Source organism: Theropithecus gelada, chromosome 4 (genome assembly GCF_003255815.1).
Source record: "Theropithecus gelada isolate Dixy chromosome 4, Tgel_1.0, whole genome shotgun sequence".
In the NCBI taxonomy this organism is placed as follows: domain Eukaryota; kingdom Metazoa; phylum Chordata; class Mammalia; order Primates; family Cercopithecidae; genus Theropithecus; species Theropithecus gelada.
The window spans coordinates 161,609,875-161,633,257 of NC_037671.1; the positions used below are offsets into that span (position 1 = coordinate 161,609,875).

General features: G+C 37.2%; 1 protein-coding gene across 1 annotated transcript in view; it reads left to right on the forward strand.

Annotated features, from left to right (window-relative positions):
• Positions 1-23,383, forward strand: part of PEX7 (peroxisomal biogenesis factor 7) — a 93,166-nt gene that overhangs the window by 47,102 nt on the left and 22,681 nt on the right. Inside the window, exon 8 of the mRNA XM_025382887.1 lies at positions 895-950. Within this exon, the coding sequence (XP_025238672.1) occupies positions 895-950 (56 nt within the window). The remainder of the gene's footprint in view (positions 1-894; positions 951-23,383) is intronic.

The window sequence follows — 23,383 nt, forward strand, 5'->3', positions numbered from 1 at the left end:
CTCATCTAGAAGACGTTACTTGTCTTTAAACTTGCTTTTTATCCTTGATATCATTTTCCATTAGCTGTAATATACAAATAACATAAAAATATCTTAAAGGTGTTTTTATTTAACATTTAAATGTTTATTTTGATAACTTGTGATTATAGCAATCATATATTTGTAAAATTGGTAAATGATATAATTATATATTTGTACTATTATATAATTAAATCCCTTATATTTGTAAGAATCATTTTTGTTTGTTTGTAACAGTTTTTGGTTTTTTTGAGCCAGAGTCTCTCTGTCACCCAGGCTGGAGTGCAGTGGCATGATCTCAGCTCACTGCAGCCTCCACCGCCTGGGTTCAAGCAATTCACCTGCTTCAGCTTCCCGAATAACTGAGATTACAGGCATATGCCACCATGCCTGACTAATTTTTGTATTTTTAGTAGAGACAGGGTTTCTATTAAACCATGTTGGCCAGGCTGGTCTTGAACTCCTGACCTGAGGTTATCTGCCCTCCTCAGCCTCCCAAAGTGCTGGGATTACAGGTGGGAGCCACCGCACCTTGCCTATAAGAATCATTTTTGGATAGCCAGTATGAAATTGTATTTAATTTTTCCAGAATAGCAACATTTTGGGAATATTTTGTTCTAAGTAAGTTCTAAAAAGCTTGAGGGATAATTTTCTTTGGAGAATATAAAAATATTTTTCCCGAAGATGGATACTTAAAAGGCCAGAAGATTTTGGCCTCAAATTAAAGCATATATGCTTTGGAAAAGCATAATTTTAAGTGACAGCTCTGACTCAACTTAAATTTATTATAATGTTTATGGAATGATCTTAGAAAGCAGTATTATTATCACAGCTGACTTCAAAAAGGGTTTTTTTCTTTTCTTTTTTTTTTTTTAGTTTTCGCCGTTTCATGCTTCTGTGCTGGCCTCTTGCTCGTATGATTTTACTGTAAGGTACAGTGGTTTTTAATACATTTCCTTTTGAAATACCAGATAACATTTGCATCTTTGCAACTTTTATAAAATATAATGTGATTACTCTTACTAACATGAAAATAATCTGAGATGGGTACATTTAAATATTTACTAGGATTATTATTATATTTTTCCTGTTTTCATGATCCAGTCACATATATGAGTAAATTTTTTCTCTTCAAGTATTAGCCTGGCTATTCTGTTTAAAAGCCCTCTTTTCTAATAGATGTTCCTATGGTAACACTTTCCTACACTATGGATTGCATAGCCAATATCTTCGAAATTTAGATTTCGAAATTTGGAAATTTCATTTCTTCAGGTCTAATTATATGAGTCTTAAGGAAGATTGCTTAGGTGAAAAAAACAATGAACATGAATGTATGATTTTTTGTGAATGTAGATATATGAACATATATGTGTATATATGTGCATGGGTATCTAGATAAGAGTGTGTGTGGGTGTGTGTCTCTATTTATACTTCTAGTTACAGTGCCACACCACACAGGATTTATTTTCTCTTTCCAGATTTGTAACTCTTGACTTCCATTTTATTCACAATATATTTTCTTATGTGTTAAACCCTGTAATGCTTAGAAAGTAGTTTCAGAATTGCAAAGCCATACCTTTGAAAAAAAGAATCTTACTGATTAGAGCTCAGCACTTGCTTAGAGTTTTTTTGTCTTTAGTTCAAATACTATATTCAGAAGTTACTTAGGTTAATTCTCCTCTTCTCTGTTAGAGTGTGGTTATGTTATTCACTTGAAACATGGTTTGATTCCTTTGTTTCTGTTTGTATTCAATTTTAGGGTTTTCCTCCCGTCCTTGTTGATTTTGTCTAGGCAAAACATTGACATGGTTTCAAAAGTCAAGATGTACATAAAGATATATTCAGAAAGGTGTCATTTTCCCCCTTCTATTTCCTCAGCCTTTCTGTTTTATTCTGTTCCATACTCTATAGGTAACTAGTCTCACTCATATACATAGACAGATACATATTTTCTCATTTCCCCCTTTCTTACACAAAGAGTGGGGTACTTTGGATACATACTCCTTTAAATTTTGCATTTTTCACTTAAAATATATCCTGGAAATCTTTCTATATCAAAGAGATCATTCTCATTCTGCATAATACACCATTGTGTGGATGTACTGTAATTTATTTGCCTGCTCTCCTATCTATGGAGATTTAGCTTGTTTTCAATGTTTTGTAAATAAACAGTGCCACAGTGAATGATAGCTTTGTGTTACTGGAGAATTAATGTCCGGTATTCCTAGAAGTGGGATTGCTGAGTTAAAAGGTAAACACATGTAGTTTTGTTAGATGTTACTGAATTCCCATCCATAAGGAATATGCCAATTTTGATACTCAGCAGCAATGTTTGAGAGTACCTGTTTCTCTGCCATCTAAAGATCATTGATTCATTAGGGTTTTCCAGGTGTATGATCATATCACCTGCAAGTAAAGGTGGTTCTGCACCTTCATTTCCAATTCTGATGCCTCTAATTGATTTTTCTTAAAATTGCCTCCACAAATACCACTAACACAGTGCTAAATAGTTTACAGAGAATGTCTGATTCATGATACAAGTGCAAATGCCTTTAGTGTTTCTCTATTAAAAATAAGATTCTGACTGTAATGCAAATTATATATGTTTATTTGTTTGTCATACTAAGAAAGTATGCATGAATTCCTATTTTCTTGAGTTTTTTTTTTTTTTTTAATCAGAAATGGATCTTAAGTTTTGTTGAAGGCTTTTTTTGCCCAGCATTTATGGAGATAATCATGATTTTTCTTCTTAGAGATGTGGCTATGATGTACTATATTAATGGATTGAACCAACCTTGCATTCCTAGAGTAAGTCTCTCATGCTCTTTGTGTATCATTTTCTCACCATGATGTTGAATTGTGTTTGCTAATATTTTATTTAAAGCTTCTGCATCAGTAATCAAAGGTGATATTAGTTGCCGTTTTCTTTCTTTTTTCCTTTTGTTTATGTGTCTGTATTTTACTTGCTTCATAAAAAAGAAGTAAGAAATTTTCCTTTGTTTCCAAAGCTCTGGAACAACTTGTACGGCATTGAGACTGTTTGGTCTTTGAATCCTTGGTAGGATTGCTCTGCGAAACTAGTGAAGCATGGTGCTTTTTGTGGAGTACTTTCTTGATAACTTCATTTCTTTTATGGAAATGAGTCTGTTTAAACTTTGTGTCTCTAATGGGATCAAGTTTGGAAATTGTCCCTTGCTTGTAGGTTTTCAAATTTATTTGTAGACGTGTCTGTAAAGTGGGTGGACACAGTGGCTCGTGCCTGTATCCCCAGCACTTTGGGAGGCCGAGATGGGCAGATCACCTGAGGTTAAGTGTTCACGACCCATCTGGCCAACATAGTGAAACCCAGTTTGTACTAAAAATAGAAAAATTAGCCAGGCGTGATGGCAGGTGCCTGTAATCCCAGCTACTTGGGAGACTGAGGCAGAATTGCTTGAACCCATGAGGCAGAGATTGCAGTGAGCTGAAATCGTGCCACTGCACTCCAGCCTGGGTGACAGAGTGAGACTTTGCCTAAAAAAAAAAAAAGTCTGTGAAGGAATGTTGTAGGATTTCTTCTCTTTTGTTGGTTGTTTTACTATTGTTATTTCTGATTTTGTATCTTTATGAGTTCTTTGACTATCTAGTGGTATGTTTATTTTGTTATTTTTCTTCAGCAGGCAGAATTTTAATTTATTAATTAGAACTACTTTTTTCAGCCAGGTGCAGTGGCTCATGCCTGTAATCCCAGCACTTTGGGAGGCTGAGGTGGGTGGACCACCTCAGGTCAGGAGTTCAAGACCAGCCTGACCAACATGGTGAAACCCCATCTCTACTAAAAATACAAAATTAATTGGGCATGGTGGTGCATGCCTATAATCCCTGCTACTGGGGAGGCTGAGGCAGGAGAATTGCTTGAATCCAGGTAGCAGAGGTTGCAGTGAGCCAAGATTGTGCCATTGCACTCTAGCCTGGGCAACAAGAGCAAAACTCCATCTCAAAAAAAAAAAAAAAACACAACTGCTTTTTAAAATTAATCACTGCTTTTATTTTTATTATTTCCTTTTTGGTACTTTCTTTTTGTTGTTCTTTTTTTCAGCTTCTTGAGGTGGGAATTTATTTGTATTCTTTCATTTTGTTAATAAAGTGTTTAAGGCTATAAATTTTTTTCTGGTTGTTATTCAAACTATAGCCCATAGATTCTGATATATAATGTTTTCATTATCATTTAAAAATTTTTGTAAGTTCTGTTTTACTTGCCTTTTCTTCCAAGAGTTGTATAATAGTAAATTACTTAGTTTCCATATGAAAATGCCTTTTAACTTAAAAAAATTTGTTAATAATTTCTAGTTTTATTGCATTAAAATCAGAGAATACTATTTTAGTCATTCAATTTTATGGAACATATTGACATTTGGGGGAAGTGGAACCTAATAAATGATCAGTTTTTGTTAATGTTTCATTTGCAGTTGAGAATAATGTATATTCTCCATTTTCAGGCTGTTAAGTTCAGTATGTAATTATAAGCTTACAAATTGATTATGTTGTTTGGCTTTCTGTATCCTTTCTTATTATTGGTCCACTTAGTCTGAGAATGGTATGTTACTGAGAGTGGTGTGTTAAAATCTCCTATCATTAGCAGGCTTCTACATCTCCCTGCATCTTTTGTAGTTTTAACTTTATAGAAACAGATGCTGTGTTTCTGGTGTGTAGATATTATAATGTATATGGCGAATTGAGACTTTTAGCATTAAAGAATATCCTTCTTTGTCACAGTTAATGCTTTTTGTTTCAGTTATGCCTTGTCTGATATCAGAATCATTGCCCTCGCTTTCATATTGTATTTACTTTCCAGATATACTTTCCCCCATACCTTTATTTTGTTTTTGTTTTATCATATTTTCAATTCTTTAAATTTTTTTTTTAAATTATACTTTAAGTTCTGGGATATATGTGCAGAATGTGCAGATTTGTTACATAGGTATATACATGCTATGGTGGTTTGCTGCACCCATCAACCAGTCATCTACATTAGGTATTTCTCCTAATGTTATCCCTCCTCTAGTCCCCCACCCCCTGAAAGGCCCCGATGTGTGATATTCCTCTCCCTGTGTCCATGTAATCTCATTGTTCAACTCCCACTTATGAGTGAGAACATGCAGTGTTTGGTTTTCTGTTCCTGTGTTAGTTTGCTGAGAATGATGGTCTACAGCTTCATCCGTGCCCCTGCAAAGGACATGAACTCTATCGATAATTTTTTATGGCTGTATAGTATTCCATGGTGTATATGTGCCACATTTTCTTTATCCAGTGTATCATTGATGGGCATTTGGGTTGGTTCCAAGTCTTTGCTATTGTGAACAGTGCTGCAATAAACATACGTGTCTTTATTGTATGTGTCTTTATTGTAGAATGATTTATAATCCTTTGGGTATATACCCAGTAATGGGATTGCTGGTTCTAGATCAAATGGTATTTCTGGTTCTAGATCCTTGAGGAATCACCACACTGTCTCCCACAATGGTTGAACTAATTTATACTCCCACAAACAGTGTAAAAGCCTTCGTATTTCTCCACATTCTCTCTAGCATCTGTTATTTCCTGACTTTTTAGTGATCACCATTCTAACTGTTGTGAGGTGGTATCTCATTGTGGTTTTGATTTGCATTTCTCTAATGACCAGTGATGATGAGCTTTTTTTCATATGTTTGTTGACCACATTAATATCTTCTTTTGAGAAGTGTCTGTTCATATCCTTCACCCACTTTTTGATGGGGTTGTTTTTTCTTGTAAATTTGTTTGAGTTCCTTGTCGATTCTGGATATTAGCCCTTTGTGAGATGGATAGATTGCAAAAATTTTCTCACATTCTGTAGGTTGCCTGTTCACTCTGATGATAGTTTGTTTTGCTGTACAGAAGCTCTTTAGTTTAATTAGATCCCGTTTGTCAATTTTGGCTTTTGTTGCCATTGGTTTTGGTGTTTTAGTCATGAAGTCTTTGCCCAGGCCTATGTCCTGAATGGTATTGCCTAGGTTTTCTTCTAGGGTTTTTATGGTTTTGGGTTTTACATTTAAGTCTTTAATCCATCTTGAGTTAATTTTTGTATAAGGTATAAGGAAGTGGTCCAGTTTCAGTTTTCTGCATATGGCTAGCTGGTTTACCCAACACCATTTATTAAATAGGGAAACCTTCCCCCATTGCTTGTTTTCGTTGGGTTTGTCAAAGATCAGATGGTTGTAGGTGTGTGGCGTTATTTCTGAGGCCCCTGTTCTGTTCCCTTGGTCTATATATCTGTTTTGGCCCCAGTACCATGCTGTTTTGGTTACTGTAGCCTTGTAGGATAGTATGAAGTCAGGTAGCATGATGCCTCCAGCTTTGTAGGATTGTCTTGGCTATATGGGCTCTTTTTTTGTTCCATATGAAATTTAAAGTAGTATTTTTTTTTCTAATTCTGTGAAGAAAGTCAGTGGTAGTTTGATGAGGATAGCATTGAATCTGTACATTACTTCGGGCAGTATGGCTGTTTTCACAATATTGATTCTTCCCATCCATGAGCATGGAATGTTTTTCCATTTGTTTGTGTCCTCTCTGACTTCCTTGAGCAGTGGTTTGTGGTTCTCCTTGAAGAGGTCCTTCACATCCCTTGTAAGTTGTGTTCCTGGCCTAGATATTTTATTCCCTTTGTAGCATTTGTGAATGGGAATTCACGTGTCATTTGGCTCTCTGTTTGTCTGTTATTGGTGTATAGGAATGCTTGTGGTTTTTGCACATTGATTTTGTATTCTGAGACTTTGCTGAAGTTGCTTATCAGCTTAAGGAGACTTGGGACTGAGACAATGGGGTTTTTCTAAATATACAAACATGTTATGTGCAAACACAGATGATTTGACTTCCTCTCTTCCTATATGAATAGCATTTATTCCTTTCTCTTGCCTGATTGCCCTGGCCAGAACTTCCAACACTGTGTTGAATAGGAGAGGTGAGAGAGGGCATCCTTGTCTTGTGCCGATTTTCAAAGGGAATGCTTCCAGCTCTTGCCCATTCAGTATGATATTGGCTGTGGGTTTGTCATGAGTAGCTCTTATTATTTTGAGATACGTTCCTTCAATATGTAGTTTATTGAGAGTTTTTAGCATGAAGGGTGTTGAATTTTATTAAAAGCCGGTTGTGCATTTATTGAGATAATCATGGGGTTTTTGTCATTGGTTCTATTTATGTGATGGGTTACGTTTATTGATTTGTGTATGTTGAACCCCCATACCTTTATTTTTAAACAATTTTGTTGAACCATTTTGTTCTAGGATGTCTTTGTATAGAGCATATATTAGGATCTTGCTTAGTGAACAAATAGTCTTTTTATTAGAATATGTAAGTTTAACTCTTTCATATTTCTTGATAAAAATATTTAGCATCGAATGTGTCATATGTTATGATTATTATTTGTATTTTATTTGCTATGTTTCTGTGTGTGATGTGTTTTTCTGTTGTTTTGGTTTTTTTCTTTGACTTAAGATTTTTTTTGACATTTAGGTAAGTTTTTATGTGTTTGTTTTAGTGGTTGCCTTTGGTGTTACAACTTTTTAAATGTCTTCAAAAGTTTTCTTAAAAAAAACCATTTATTGCCTTGTAAGTTTTTCATTATATTTTTGTGAAATCCCTCCTATTTCTTATATAATAACCAGTGAACTTGTTCTACTTTCCCTTTTTATTTTTCCCTTTTCCATCAAATTTTGTTTCATTTATGCTTTGTTAGAACATGCAACATGTAACATATAGCACGTAGCATATAATATATTTTTACTTGGTTTCTACCTTTGTTTTAGTCTTAAATGTATAATTAAATATATTAAATACTCATTATCAATTTTTTTTTGCCTGAGTTTCCCCCATTATCTGATGCAGTTTATCTTGAGGAAATGCCGTAGATTTCTCAAGAGGGACTGATAGGCATAGAATTCTCATGAACTCTCGTATGTTTAAAACTATTTTTCTGTAGTTTTCCTACTTGGAGGATAGTTTAGCTGAATATAAACCCCTTGATTTACATTTCTTTCTTTGAGGTTTTTGAAAATGCTACTATGTTTTTACCTTGTTTTCCATGTCGTTTTTGAGAATTCTGATGCCAGTCTAATTTTCTTGTAGTTGTAAGTTGTTTGGCACACTCCCCGCCCCGCCCCCCCCCACCAACCCCCTCCCTCCTCCTCAAGACCCCTGGGCGGAAAAAGAACCCTTGTTGCATTTTAGTTTTTCTTGTTGCAGGCTCAGTGAGCTCTTTAAGTGTATAGATTGGGGTCCTCTTTTATTCCCAGAAAGTTTTTTGGATTATAATTTTAAATAATAGTTCTACTTAATTGTTTAATTTTCTATGGAACTCCCATTATGTATAAAAAGACTCTCCTTTACCTGTGTTCTGTATCAGATACTTTCTCTCTGATAATTTTTCCTTCTTTCTTTCTTTATCTCATTTTCATTTTCTTGGTCGTTTTCCTGTTGTCTTCAATGCCCTTGTTATGCTTTTGTGTGAATCTGTTCTTCTTGGGCCCCAATGTAATTCTATGTTTATTTGTGAAATGATTGTGCCTTTTTTCTTGTATTTCTTTCTTGAGTTCATTCAGGTCTGTTTCAGTTCTTTCTGTTTTTGTCCACTTCTTTTCTTTGTTTTTGAGTTCCTAATCAAGGGTTTTGTTGGTTTTTTTTCTTCCATGTCCCCAAGTGCTTGCTTGAAGATACTTGATTCAGTTTAGGATATGTTACGGTTTTCTACTTCGCTTTTTTTTTTTTTTTTTTTTTTTTTTGAGGGAAGTTTTTGTCAGATTAATTGTTGGAATTCTTGTAACCATTTATATGTGTATGTGTGTTTTTAAAAATAAATAAAGAATGTTTTTGTCTCTTTATATCTGTGGACAGGGTTGATGGTTTGAGGTTGGCCCCTTTCCTGCCTTTTAATTTCCTTTCCCCCCTAAACTACCAGCTTTCCAAGATCACCTCCCTGTATCCAGTGTACTTTAAAATCTGTAATCTAATCTTTATTATGCCTTTTTCCAGTATTTTCACTCATAGGATGCACTTTCTCTTTCTCATGATGGTTTTATGTCAGCGGTAGACCTAATCCTAGCTCCTGCCCTCTCTGTACCATTCAGTGTTCCCCAAACTGCCCTTGCCATTCACACAGGCTTGCAGCTGGAACAGGGAGGCAAGCTCATAAGGATTCTGTTTTGATTTTTCTTCTTACAGTTAATTTGAAGTTTGGATGTGTGGAAGACCTGAGGTTTGTGTAGTTTTATTTGTTCTCTTTGTCGTTCTGTATTGGTTTTTGAAGAATACAGTAACAGTTTTGGATTTACACAGCCTCATTGCCTAGACTACCCAAATCTCCTCTCTCCTCACTTCTGAGTCCGTATTAGATATGGCCCAGTCTATATAACTTTGTTTGTATAAAATGTACTTCCAACAGAATAAATTACAAAGCCTTGGGATGCATTTCATGCCTTAACTTGGTTTTCTTGATTCATTCAATACAAGCAGGCAGACAACTGGGAAGCATAATCACATGGAGGCTCCCAGCTTTCAAAAGTGTACTATAACCAGGCTTTTGTTTGTTTGTTTTTAGTATTCTATATAAAATAATAAGTAGTGATTATAGATTTTTCAACTTGGGAACCAACTAATGGCAACACAACAGAAAGGAAGAAACTGGAACTGTGGAGCTAGATCACTGACTGGAAGTGAAGGCTGTGCATGTAGATTTGGACACCATTTACTTACTGATAGTTCAGTCCATAAGAATGAATAGGCCAAAGGGAGATAAGTGTACAGAAAGAACAAAAAATTCCTTCCTTCAGGAGGGAATTCGTGTTGGAAAGCAGGAAGGAGCAGCCCACCAGGAACAGGAGGAAACCTTAGAGCATGCAATAGTCACAGAAGCTGTGGGAGGAGGGGCTTTCAACCAGGTGTGAATGGCCAGTAATGTCAGATCCACCAGATGGGTTAAGCAGGATGAAGAGAGAACTTGGAATCTTCTCTTACATATTGTCACTCATGGGTTGAAAAAGATTTCCACATACAGGATCTTGGAATTCGAACATCTCTCTGGGAAGAAAGCATAAACTGAGATGAGACATTAATCTTTGGGTGATCTCATATTTGGTATTCTTAACAGTTTTAATTGGGACATCTTAAATCCATTTGGTGCTTTGTTTCTGATTAAAGAGAAAAATCTAATGACTTCTGAGACTTTCTTCTCAGAATTGTCATTATGATCTTAATCGTACTGACTGACCACTCCCTGTTTTATGTATTTAAGTTCCCCTAAACACCCTGTGGGAAAATGCCTTACTTTTGTAGATGTAAGTTTGTCACAGGAATGTTCGTTAAGACTGGATGTGAACTGCATTTCTGAAAATCTTGGGAGTATCAAACCATGCTCAGAATCCTTACTTTTCTCTCCACTGTTAAGTGCTGAGTCTCTGAGCATGGACGGGGGAGGGGGAATAGGTATTTAGTGCCCCTGGTGAGGGAGGTGGCTTAGGTCATGGTCCTGAGACCAGATCAAAGGTGTTGTAGCTATGTTTGTAAGCACTTGGGAAAATTGAGATTTATGGTTCAATAATAGGATATCTTTAACGTAAGTTAAACATAAAGTTTAAAAGATATTTGAAAGCAATGATCCTGTATAACTTAGAGTCCAGGTTTCTTTTATTAATATGTAATATGGCAACTAGTGACATCTGTGCTCACAAGCTCACAGGGTGATTACAAGAATTGTATGAGAAGACATTCTTAAAAATACTGTGATAATTCTTAATTGCTTTTCCCTCTCTTCTTCTTCTTCTTTTTTTTTTTTTTTTGAGACAGTCTCACTGTCACCCAGGCTGCAGTGTACTTGTGCGATCTTGGCTCATTGTAACCTCCACCTCCAAGGTTCAAGTGATTCTCCCACCTTAGCCTCCTGACTATCTAGGACTACAGGCACACACCACCACCCCCAGCTAATCTTTGTATGTTTAGTAGAGACGTGGTTTTACCATATTGGTCAGGCTGGTCTGGAACTGACCTCAAGCGATCTGCCCACCACAGCCTCCCAAAGTGCTGGGATTATAGGCGTGAGCCGCCACTCCTGGCCCTTTGCCTCTCTTCTAAAGCCATCTTCCCAACCCTATTCCCTGCACATTCAGCAAAAGATCTTACCTTTAAAATAATAATAATAATTCTGGGACTCAAGCACAAATTATCTTAATTTCTAGGCCTGCGGATTTTCTCTAAATCTGTACCTCTTCATTCCTCCTGTTATTTAGAACCCTTAGACATGCATGCTGTTGATCCCTCATACTTGTTTTCTTCAGGACTTTACGCCGTGAAGCGACCTGTTCTCCCCCCATATCTCTCTATATCTTTAGTGTCCAAATCTCTGGTGACTTTTTCCTCAGCCTGTAACATTTTCCTTCATCCTGCATTTGACTTTAACTCCTCTCTTACATCTCTCTTTTTTTCTTAGCCAAGCTTTTAGTGTCCCCATAAGCTTCCATTCACCAGGGCCATTTTAAGGTCTTCACTGTCCCACGGTACTCTATGTTGGAGGTCTTACCCTGGATCACTTGAACCTATACAATGGATCCGCATCACTGATTAAATAAGGTTAATTATTTTGAAAAGATTTGTGGCTTTTGCTTTTGAAGTGATTTGCATTGAGTAACTCACTTATGATTGATTATGATTTTTTGGCAATCAGTACGCTTGCTAAGGAATTCATGTGAAGTAAAAAAAAAAAACAACCCTAACCTAGAAATTGTTTCCAAGTGGAATGAAATGTTTCTGAGTGCCAGGTTTATCAATTAGTAATGTTAATTTATTAATTTTAAATTTAATTATTTTAAAAGTTTAATTTAAATGTTCAGCTCTCAGGCATTTTGTAGACCTTTGAAAGTTTATAGGCATAGGCACTTACAGTTCTTCCTAATGGCACAACTGGCTTCAGTCCCTACTTCTTTACTGAAATTGCTCTGGCAAAAACCACTGGCGACCTCTGTAAAACCAAATCTAGTCCACTTGTCAGCATTTGTCATGCTGAACCTTTTTCTGTTTTACACTGTCGATCATACCTTCCCTTCTGGAAACTCCTTATCCTAGGGATTCCATGTTCTTTTTTGTTTATTTGTTTTACTCTCCTCTGACCCTTCCTTCTTAGGGTTCATGATAGAATCTCCTTCCCTTCCTCTTAAACTTGGTCATCTCCCTTTGGTTTAGAACTTTTTTGTACATGCCCATTCTAAATGATAATTCTAGCCCCTTCTTCCAGGTCTGGCCTTTCTTGAGAGCCTTAGGCCTGCATATTCTGCTGTATCTGAACACAGGCACCTGAGTGTCCAAACAGGAATCTCACACTGAACTCCTTCTTTGCTTGTTTATCTGTGTTATTTATCTCAGTTAATGGGAACCTTATCCCTATTCAAACAAGCCAGAAACCTGGCATTCTCCTTTTTCTTGAAAAATTGGTGAACATTTTCCAACTATGAAGTGGAGCATTGCTTCACAGGCAGTATATAAAAGCAACATCATCTTTTTAGAATTATAATTTTAATTTTAACATATATTGTAGCTACTAAATTACTGTTTCAGCTCCATACTGAATGTAACTGGAGGCTAGTGATTGTGTATTCCAATATAAGATTATTGAAGACTTTCTTGTAACAAGAAAAATAAATAGAAAAGGAAGCCAAAATCATTTGAAAACCCTTCACTTTTGACTATATTACATGTATGTATATTTGTAATTTTCAACACATGTCAAGAATAAGACTTTAATCGTTCTAATGCCTATGTGAGTCTAGTCTCATTATTTGAATGCGGTGACCACTGATTGGAAAGGTCAGAAAAGGTGCGTTTTTGGTGGATTTTTACTCCACGTGATATGAGTTAAATTTATCCTCTGAAGAATTTTAAATCTGATTGGATTGATGATATTTTTAGTGTCAGAAAACCATTTTAACATGAAGGAAAAGATTTCAGATATAAGACCAGCAATAACCTGTTTAATTTTTAGCACTGATAACTATACAGATACTACCTTTAGATTCTCTGGATGGCTAATATTTGTAACACAAGCTTTTTATTTTATTTTATTTATTTATTTGCAGTTGCAAGATTTAATAGAGTGAAAACAGCTCCCATAAAATGGGAGGGGACCCAAAGCGGGTAGCCGTTGCTGGCTCGAATGCCTGGGTTTATATCCCAAACATTGTCCCTCCCCCTGTGCTCTCAAGTGATAGATGACTGGCTATTTCTTTACCTCCCGTTTTTACCTAGTTAGCATTTTAGTGAGCTCTTTTTACTACCTGATTGGTGGGGTGTGAGCTAAGTTGCAAGCCCCATGTTTAAAAGTGGATATGGTCACCTTCCCAGCTAGGCTTAGGGATTCTTAGTCGGCCTAGGAAATCCAGCTAGTCCTGTCTCTCAGTCCCCCCTCTCAACAGGAAAACCCAAGTGCTGTTGGGGAGGTTGGCTGACGACTGCTCTAACTGCTTCCTGCTGAATTGGGGCATAGTAAGGGTCGTGCAGTTGAGATTTCCTTGGGAGGGGTGCCTTCGATGTCATTAACATTGGAGCATGGGCTAGCAGGCCGGTCCAAGGGTCCTCAGTAGATCTTAGTCATGGACTGCATCTGGGGCTCCGTTTGAAGAAACATTTGTAGTTTTACGTCTTTGATTCTGGAAGAGACAAACCTAACAAGGAGGTTAAAGATACAGGGATTGAAATGTATGGCCTGCAGTGCAGGGGATTATTTCTTTGGCACATTCACAGGCCCTGGCTATCTGCTTGATAGTTTTGAAAAGGCCTGGTCCGGTAAATAATGATTTGGCCATCTGATAGGTGCTATCAATACCCAAGTGAAAGGTCTGGTGAAGGGATTTAAGTAATTTCCATTGGTTAGCTGCAGGCAAAAGTATTTTCCCTTCTTGCGTGGCTAGCCACCCTGAGGGGAGGAAACTATGTCCTCGTGAGGTTCCCCTTTCTATTTCTCTTGCTGAGTACTGGGGCTTGGTTTCCCAGAGGGGATTACCCCATACTAGGGGTCCTTCTATAAGCATTTCTAGTGGAGGGTCCTGCCTTGCGGCTCTTTTGGCTTCAATAGCCGCTTGGCAGTTCCCTTCTACTTCCCTTTCTTTTCCTTTCTGATGACCCCAGCAGTGTAAGACTGCCACCTCTTTAGGTTTCTGTACAGCTAATAATAATCTCCTAATGGCTTACTGATGTTTGATAAGTGTTCCCTCGTAAGTTAGGAATTGCCTTTCTCTCCATATTGCTGTATGGGCATGGAGGACTAGGTAAGCCTACTTAGAGTCTGTATATATATATATACCCTTTTTCCTTCTCCTAATTCTAGTGCCCGAGTGAGGGCTGATAGTTCTGCCAGCTGAACGCTAGTTCCTGGAGCGAGCGGGTTACTTTCAAGTATTCCATTATCACTGACCACTGCATACCCCGCTTTTCAAAGTCCTTTTTCTACAAAGGAACTTCCATCGTATACAAGTTGAGGTAGGCGTCAGTCAAGGGAACCTCTAGAAGGTCCCTTTGAGTGGCGTAGGTTTGATCAATCACCTGTTGACAGTTATATTTTATCTTTTCTTCATTGTCTGGAAGAAACGTGGCTGGGTTAAGAGTTGCTGAAGTATGCAGTCACAGCACTGGCCCTTCAATTAATAGAGCCTGATATTTAAGCAAACGGTTGTCTGACAGCCACAAGTCTCCTTTAGCAGTGAGTATGCCGTTTACATCATGAGATGTCCACACAGTAATATCTCTTCCCTGTATCATTTTAACTGCTTCAGATACTAAGACTGCTACTGCGCCACTACCCGTAAACAATGAGGCCAACCCTTTGCCACTACATCAGTTTCCTTACTCAGGTATGCCACGGGTTGCAAGCTGGTCCCTCGGACCCGTGTAAGGACTCCTAGAGCTATTCCTGTTTTTTTTCTGTGACGTATAAAGAAAAGTCTTGCCCAGTTGGCAAGCTTAACACTGGGGCTTGGGTTAGGGCCTTCCTTAGGGTCTGGAAAGCTGCTTCTGCTTCAGAAGAGCTAATATACACAAATGCTGGCACATAGTAAGTACTATGTAAGTGTTTGCTACGTTTGTCATTATTAAGGCTAGAATGGGTGGTGACGGAAGGCTGTCTCATTGGGCTTGAGGCCATTTCAGCTTTAGTCTTCAAGGGTGAGGTAATAATTTTTATTTTACAGCAGCAAGAGCAAGCAGCCCCATCTAGCCTTTTGTTGTCCTCTGCTCCTGGGAGGTGAAAGAGAAGTACAAATTGGGCGTAGGAAGTTATCTAGAATCAGCTCTGTCCCTCCACATCCCTGTTCTTTGGAGATATTTAGGAACATTCTATAGATTAGACATCTATTACGTAGTGGGGTGAGCATGTAGACCTTTGAGTGAGTCATACTTGAAGTGATAAGGTGACTCCTCTATTTACTAGCTGTGAAATATGGGAAATGAACTGTGATCTACCTTGCTGGGATGTTCAGAGGATTAAATGAAGTAGTATCTGTAAATACTCTGGCACATAGTAAGAGCTCAAAAAAATAGCAGATGTTTTAAATGAGAATACTAGTGGTAATAATGTTTCCCATTTTAAAATGTAAGTACTTTAGGGAGAGTTAAGATATTAATCATTCATATGTTACCTAGCATTACATTAATAACATAATTATATTGCTTACAGTCACTAAGGAGCTTTGTGAATAGGAATTTTCATTGCACTGTGAAGGTGAAGTAGGAGAGTGAACCTAGTGAATATGGTGCAGCGTGAACCAGGATAATGGTTACAGCATACAAAGTTGAATATGTTTGGGCATTTGATTCAAATCTGTTCCCAGAGGGGCTAAGCGCAGTGACTTATGCCTGTATTCCCAGCACTTGGGGAGGCCAAGGTGGGAAAATTTCTTGAGCCCAGGAGTTTGAGACCAGCCTGGATGACATGATGAGACCCTACCTCTACAAAATTAAAACATTAGCCAGGTATGGTGGCACACACCTGTGATCTCAGCTACTTGGGATGCTGAGGCAGGAGGATCTCTTGAGCCCAGCAGATGGAAGCTGCAGTGAGCCATGTTTGCCATTGTACTCCTGCCTGGGCAACAGAGTGAGACCCTATCTTGAAAAAAACAAACAAAAACAAACAAACAAAGAAAACCTGTTACCAGGTGACCACTTCTACTTCATTTCAACCTATTTAGAAATTTTCCCCTAAATTGTTATGTATTACCCACACACATTTGTTGAAAAAATTATTTCATAAGGAGGCAGCATGATGTAATAGAGAAAGAGATACAGCTTAAAATCCTGAATTTGCCATTACTAGCTATGTTATAATTTAATTATATATTACTTAATATATAATTAATGTAATTTGGTTATATTTGATCTCTTATAAAGTGACTTAACCTCCCTGATCCTTTGTTTCCTCAGTCATAAGATGTACTGTTATGATATTTAAATATCAATATATGCAAGGCTGTTCCCATAGTACCTGGCCCATATCTGGCACTCAGAATTTTATTTTTTATTCCCATATATATTCTTCAGACTTTATTCTTGTTGTCATGTCACTGTAAATATGTTCTTATATTTCTGATCAAAATTGCTGAAAACCAGCAAAATGACAAAGACAAGTTACGATGTCTGCAGTTTATTTTTAAATGGTTCAGCAAAAATATTCCTTCATATGCATATGTGTAGAGAGAGAAAGATAAAACAAATGTGGCAAAATTTTAACAGTTAGTAAACTAGGCAAAGGACATACGGGTGTTCATTTTATTCTTTGAGGTTTACTGTGGGTTGGTAATTTTCAAAATAAAAACACTTGAGAAAAAAGCAAGCTGTATTTACTCATGCAAAATAAGAGCCTGAGATACCTTCTAGTTAATGTTATTATTTAATGATATCAGTTTAATTGTAGAATAAGATAACTAGCTTTATTATATTGTGTTAAGTGAGAAAATGATTTTTAATTGGATTGTAGTAAACTTAAAATCTTAAAGTAGAGGATGCAGAAATACCTTTTATCTTTGTCACAGCTGCTCTCATGGGATTTGCCCTTATCTAGTAAGTGTCTTAACTTTGGTGTGGCTGATAGGCTTTTTTGATCCTTATGTTTATTAGCACAGAGATTTCCACAGGCAGATACTTCTCTTTCTTCCCCTTCCCCTTAAAAAAAGGTCAGCCAAAGTAAATAGATAGTATAGTTGAATATGTACTCTGCCTCACAAACCTTTCATTTCAACTTTACCTAGTCCCCCTTACCAACAAAAAAAGGTCAGTCAGAGTAAACAGATAAGAAATGTGGCTGAATATGAGCTGCCATGCAGCTTCAGATGATCATTTTACCTCATCTTTTAAGATAGTTGTTTTTCATTCCTCTACTGTTGTTCATCAAACCACAAGAAATCATGTGGCTAATGATATGATACTGATTGTTAACATTAGCAGGAACTACAGTTAAATTCTTAGGATGATCAGAGATTTTTTAAATGTTCTGTGCCTTCAGATATCTTGGCTAGAAATGTCTTTGTAACCCTATCGCCGTTTCTCACTTTGTGAGACAGGTTCACCACACCTCACCAATGACTTTAGAAAAGCATCTTAATAGTCGTCTTTGGTTTCCTTTTAAGAACGGGAATATTTGCATTCCCCGATGTGTGTAATCCTTGCAAGGATATTTTAGTACTGAATTTATTCTGTGTTAATAAAGCACATTGCCTGACAGGGTAGGACTTCTCTGTTTTATTGTTTTGTCCCTGACTCCTGGGATGTGGATATACTAAGTACATATTTATACATTTAAGTGAATTTGAATTAAATGAAAAATTGTGATATCCTTTGGTCACTCTGACTGTAGAAGCTCAAACACTTGTATTTTAATATGGTTTCCACTTTAAATATTTCTGAAGCAGTCATTAATAAAACAATTTAAGGTGGAAAGTCCTGTTGGAATGCGAAATCTTTTCCAAGGAGAAAACTTGCTGTTCAATTGTGGTTAAGTCAGCACTAACTAACTAATAGAATGTTAGTATTTAGCACATTTGGAACCATCGTATTTCCTGATTGTTAACTAAAGTGACAGATAAACATTTTTATTTTTTTCTTCAAATCAATTGTAATATGCAATATACTGACAAATGTCTAAGCTTCCTATACCTTTGGGTTAAGATACATATTTGTATGTATGAAGCAGTAACTCCCAAGTTTGTTGATATGTTAGTTTTTTAATATGTCCCAAAAGAGTTTTTCCATTTGACTTGTTTAAATTAGAAGATGCTTGTGTTAATTACTATCATACTGGAAAGATCTTTTCATGAAGTGAAGTATACTTTTGTAAGTTAAGTACCAGATGAAAATGAAAATAATTTCCTATAAAATGAAACAACATACATTAATTGGAAAGAAACTTGTAAGACTTTTGATTTTAAATAGCTTGCTTTATAACTGCAGAGCATTTTCAGAATTATTTGTTACTAACATTTTTCTTTAAGAATCAAACCAGATCCATGTCTAATTCATAACCGAATGCAAGCACATGAATAAATAGATAAATCTAAAAGGAGCGAGGAATGTTAAGCCTTAGCTTAATGCAGTGTAAGTCACTGCTTTGAACTTTGAATTCTGCTGATTAGTTCCTACAGAAAATTTATGGACTTTGTCAGTTAATTTGCATCATACTTTTTAAAAAATCCTATTGTGCGGTTTCAGTAAGGCAACTGAGTAGATTTTGTTGCATGTATTTGTATTTTTAAATGTAGATATTGCTTTTTCTCATTTTTCAGAGTAGGAAGTCAAAAGATAATATCTGAAAATGACAAAATAAATGAGCTCCATGAGCATATTATTTAGAAATACAGAGTAAAATATCAGAAGAAGCAACTAAAAGAATTTAGAGTGATTGCCTCTGAGGTGAAAGATTGAGAAAGTACAGCAGGAAGCTGCTGTTTTCTGTTATAAACCTTGTAGAATTAGTTGACTCTAATCTGTGCAATTATAGTTTTTAAGAAAAGGATAATTGAGCAGAAAACCTGTCTTTCCCCCTCTCCGTTATTTGCACACATAGTAAGCCTATTTACTTAGACCAACTGGGTACTGCCAGTCAGCTGGTAGTAGTTTACACAGTTCCCAGAGAGCACAAGGATGAATAATGCACCCTTTGAGGCCTGTCCGGAAACCCTAGAGTGTGGCAACACTAAATATTCTAAGATGGAATTCTTAGAGATTGGACTTAATGGAACGAACCATATGGAGAATAAAAAACTGTAATTATTCATCTATTTTCATCCTAAATAAAATTCAGCAGAGTCCCTTATCTTTCTCGACTATATTATTTACAGTATGTGTGTCTGTGCACACATGTGTAAAACAGAAACCATCGTTAGATAGCTTAAATATAAACGGGGAAATATTTCTCAGACGGTGGGGTCCCTCAGAGCCCAAAGGCAGGAGCACCGTGCGCAGTGCGGCCTGTGGAAGGCACTGAAACCGTACAGCTGACTTTGTCATTCCTCCTCGTCCTGCAAGCTGGTTTTTTTTTTTCTTTTTTTTTCCTCAAGCTTGCATGTCCATTTACAAGAAAAGGAACAGAGTTATTTGGTCTGCTCTGTCTCCGTTTTTTTCTCTCTTTGTTGGTGTCTGTCTTCCCCCCCTCCACACCCCCATCACTGTGTCCACCGTCTGCTGAGGAGAGAGTTGTTAAATAAAGGAGATCGTCGTAAGCAATGCGGACATTCCATTACATGACGGCCTGAGTGGGTTTATTCATAAATGCTTAGCTGCAGAGATGAGGACATTAAGTTTTTCATGGTAATGTTGCTAATAAATGACCAAAGCATAGGCAGCTGCTCTAAGCTTAATGATTGTCAACATTTAGGTATGGGGTGAAGTTCTAAAGCAACGCTGTGTGGTCACATTATCCATCGGTGAAATGCTCTTTTGCTCTAGGTGGCCACATTTTGGTGCTGCCAGTTACTCTTCAGATATACACAGACTATTCTTATTCCTAAGATAGTGATACTATTTCATGAGTAGAGTTCTTCCAGTTTTCTTTCTTTTTTAGTCAAGTATTTATTTGAAACTGTATTGCAAAAGTCATTTCATGATTCTTTGATTTGTACCAGTAAGCAATACACAAACCACAGAGGAGTTTTGGCTCTTTCCCTTTATCTCCTCTTACTGAGATGTGGCATTCTTCAGAAAGTCATCCTGCATCCCTGTGGATCTCTGCCATAAATACTCTCAGAGCAGGCCTTCCATCAGCCTGATGATTTTCATTAATTTGTCCAAGTACCCTAGGCTTTATGGTATGTGGTTCCCAGGCTTAATGTTTATTGTGATGAAGTAAAGTCTGCTCCTCTAAAATATTGATCTGATTAGAGTTTTAGATGAAATATTGTGATGGACTCATTTTGAGAGGGAAGCTTAAGTCTGGAATTTTATCATATGTAACCTTCAAAGTTTGTAAATGTGGGGTTTCTGGATATTAGTGATTGAGCATTCCGAGAGACATCTTTGAAAATTGTTCAGTAATTTTTCGCAATTGATCATGTATTCTTCATTTAGCAGGTAGTTAGGTTTTTTTTCTGTTTTAAACTTTATTTTTGTTATTATTAGTACAAGTTCCAAAACCAAAAAACAATTTTTAATCAAATCATGCAAATAAATGAATGTTATCATTAATAATTTTTTTTTTTTTTTTTTTTTTTTTTTGAGACAGAGTCTCACTCTGTTGCTAGGCTGGAGTGCGGTGGCACAATCTCAGCTCACTGCAACCTCCGCCTCCCGGGTTCAAGTGATTCTCCTGCCTCAACCTCCCGAGTAGCTGGGACTACATGCATACGCCACCACCCCCAGCTAATTTTTGTATTTTTAGTAGAGACCTGGGTTTCACCATGCTGGCCAGGATGGTCTCAATCTCTTGACCTCGTGATCCACCCGCCTTGGCCTCTCAAAGTGCTGGGGTTATAGGCGTGAGCCACCGCACCCGTCCCAATAAATATTTTTCAGTGATTGAATAGCTTAACTCTATAAAACTGTTTTGCTAGCCAACAACTTCTTTTTTTTTTTTTTTTTGAGACTCACTCTGTTGCTAAGGCTCACTGCAGGTCACAGTTCTCTGCAGCCTCTACCTCCTGGGTTCAAATGATCCTCCTGCCTCAGCCTCCCAAGTAGCTGGGACTGTAGGCATCCACCACCATCCATGCCTGGCTAATTTTTGTATTTTTGGTAGACAGGGTTTTGTCATGTTGCTCAGGCTGGGCTTGAACTCCTGACCTCAAGTGATCCACCTGCCTTGCCCTCCCAAAGTATTGGGATTACAGACATGAGCTACCATGCCCGACCACTTCTGTTGTTTAATCCCTTCCAAAAGTGATACAGATCATAAAGAAATAGGCCTGTGAGTCCATATGTTCTTTAGGGGGTTCACTGCAAAAGAATGGAAATCTGATTGGTTACAGAAAGAGAGGTGAGTGATACATAAGTTAGAAAGAGACAGCACAGTAGACTAGAGGATGCAGTACGTGCATGTAAAAAATATTAGAAGAGAGAAAATAAAATTCCTGAAGTCCTTGCCATGGTAGTTCAGATGTATTCTGGCTCATAATTTCCTTAGGGTTTTGATTGTAAGTGGCTGACTAATGGGCTCTTGGCATGCATGGGCTTTGGCTTATGAAATTCTTTCTGTTGTTTGAAGAGTTTGGGGATTACTTGACTTGGTCCAGGCCTATTTGAACTTTCAGGGTGTTAATCAAAACTGCCTGAAGAATTCTAGATCCTGCCCACCTATATTTAAAATTTTCTGGCATGACCTAGGCCTAGAGAAAAAAATGTATGGTGCCATCTTTTTTAGTAGAAAAAGTACTAGACATGATGTCAGGAGGGTCTGTGTTTTGGGGCTGCCATTTATTAGCTGTATAACCATGGATTGCTTAATTTCCTGGACCATATTGTCTTCACCTTTGAAATGAGAATAATTATACCCATTGTATATTTATTTGCTCATTCATTCATTCATGAGTGTCCATAAATTCTTTGGTTGACCGTGTGTCAGACATTTTTATACATGCAAGAGATACAAAGAAGAATAGGACACTGTCCCTGAATTCAAGGAGCTTATTGCCTATTAAAGGAGGAGAGATTTGTATTAAGAAATAAATAAATGCATGGAAGTATTATGAGTATTATGAATGAAGCAAGAAACATGAGAATCTTTTTTTATGTCTTCTGTTCCATTAATCACCAGGTTGTATTAATTCTTCTGCCTAAATAAATCTCCAGTCCATCAGCTTTTCTTCATCATCACGGTCAGTACCTTAAGTCCAAGCTGCTATGATCTCTTTTTGGACCACTGATCTTCCCCTACCCACTCAAGCCCTCAAGTCCATTCTTCTCACTGTGGCCAGAGACACCTTTGAAGGCAAAGCTGACCATAGACAAGATGTTAACAGTAGGAGAACCTGGCTGTTGAGGTGTATGGGACCCCTCCTTTACTATCTTCACAAGTTATCTGTAAATTTAGGACTTTTCTAAATGAAAAATGTTTATTAAAATGCTTTAAAATAAACTGACCACACAAATTTAAGTTGCTGCTTAAAATCCTTCAGTGGTTTTTTTTTCTTTCTTTTCTGAAAGAGAAAATCCCAAATTCTTCGAACGACCTACAAGACCTGTTTGACCTGGCCCTGTTTATGTCCTGGAACATTCTTCCCTTTCCCTGTGCCAGCCTCATGGGCCTGCCTGGTCACACACTGTCAGGCTCCTTGCAGACAAGGGACAAGCTGCTCTTCTGTTCTCTCCCAGGCTAACTCCTCAACCTTCAGATTTGCAGTTCAGATGTCACTTCCTCAGGACATCCTCTTAAGTCATCCTGCATTGTCTTTTTGGGGCACTTGTCAGTTGTCATTACATTTGTGGTTTGGTGATTTTTAAAAACATGTCAGTTGATCTCACTGAACTATGAGCTGCACAGGAGGGCTGAGGCCATGTCTGTCTTGCATGTGGTGCTTACCACCTACCTGGCACATGGAAGGACTAATAAATTGTTGAATGAATGAGTAACTAAATGAGGTGAAAGTAAGTGTAGTTACATTTTTGCTACTTGCTCTAGAGACTACTGTGCCCAAGTACTGCAAATGGAGGGGAGTATAATAGTGCAATTTGCTTAAAATTACAAAAACACAACAAAAATTAATGTACATGTAAGGCATTGAAAAATAGCCAGAACATTGTCCCTTTCTCATAGTAAGGAAAGACTTATAAGTAATTTGTGACTAACTCATAAGTTGAGTACAGAAAAGGAAAAGAAAGAACTTTAAAAAAATATTTTAAACCTTCTGCTGAATTC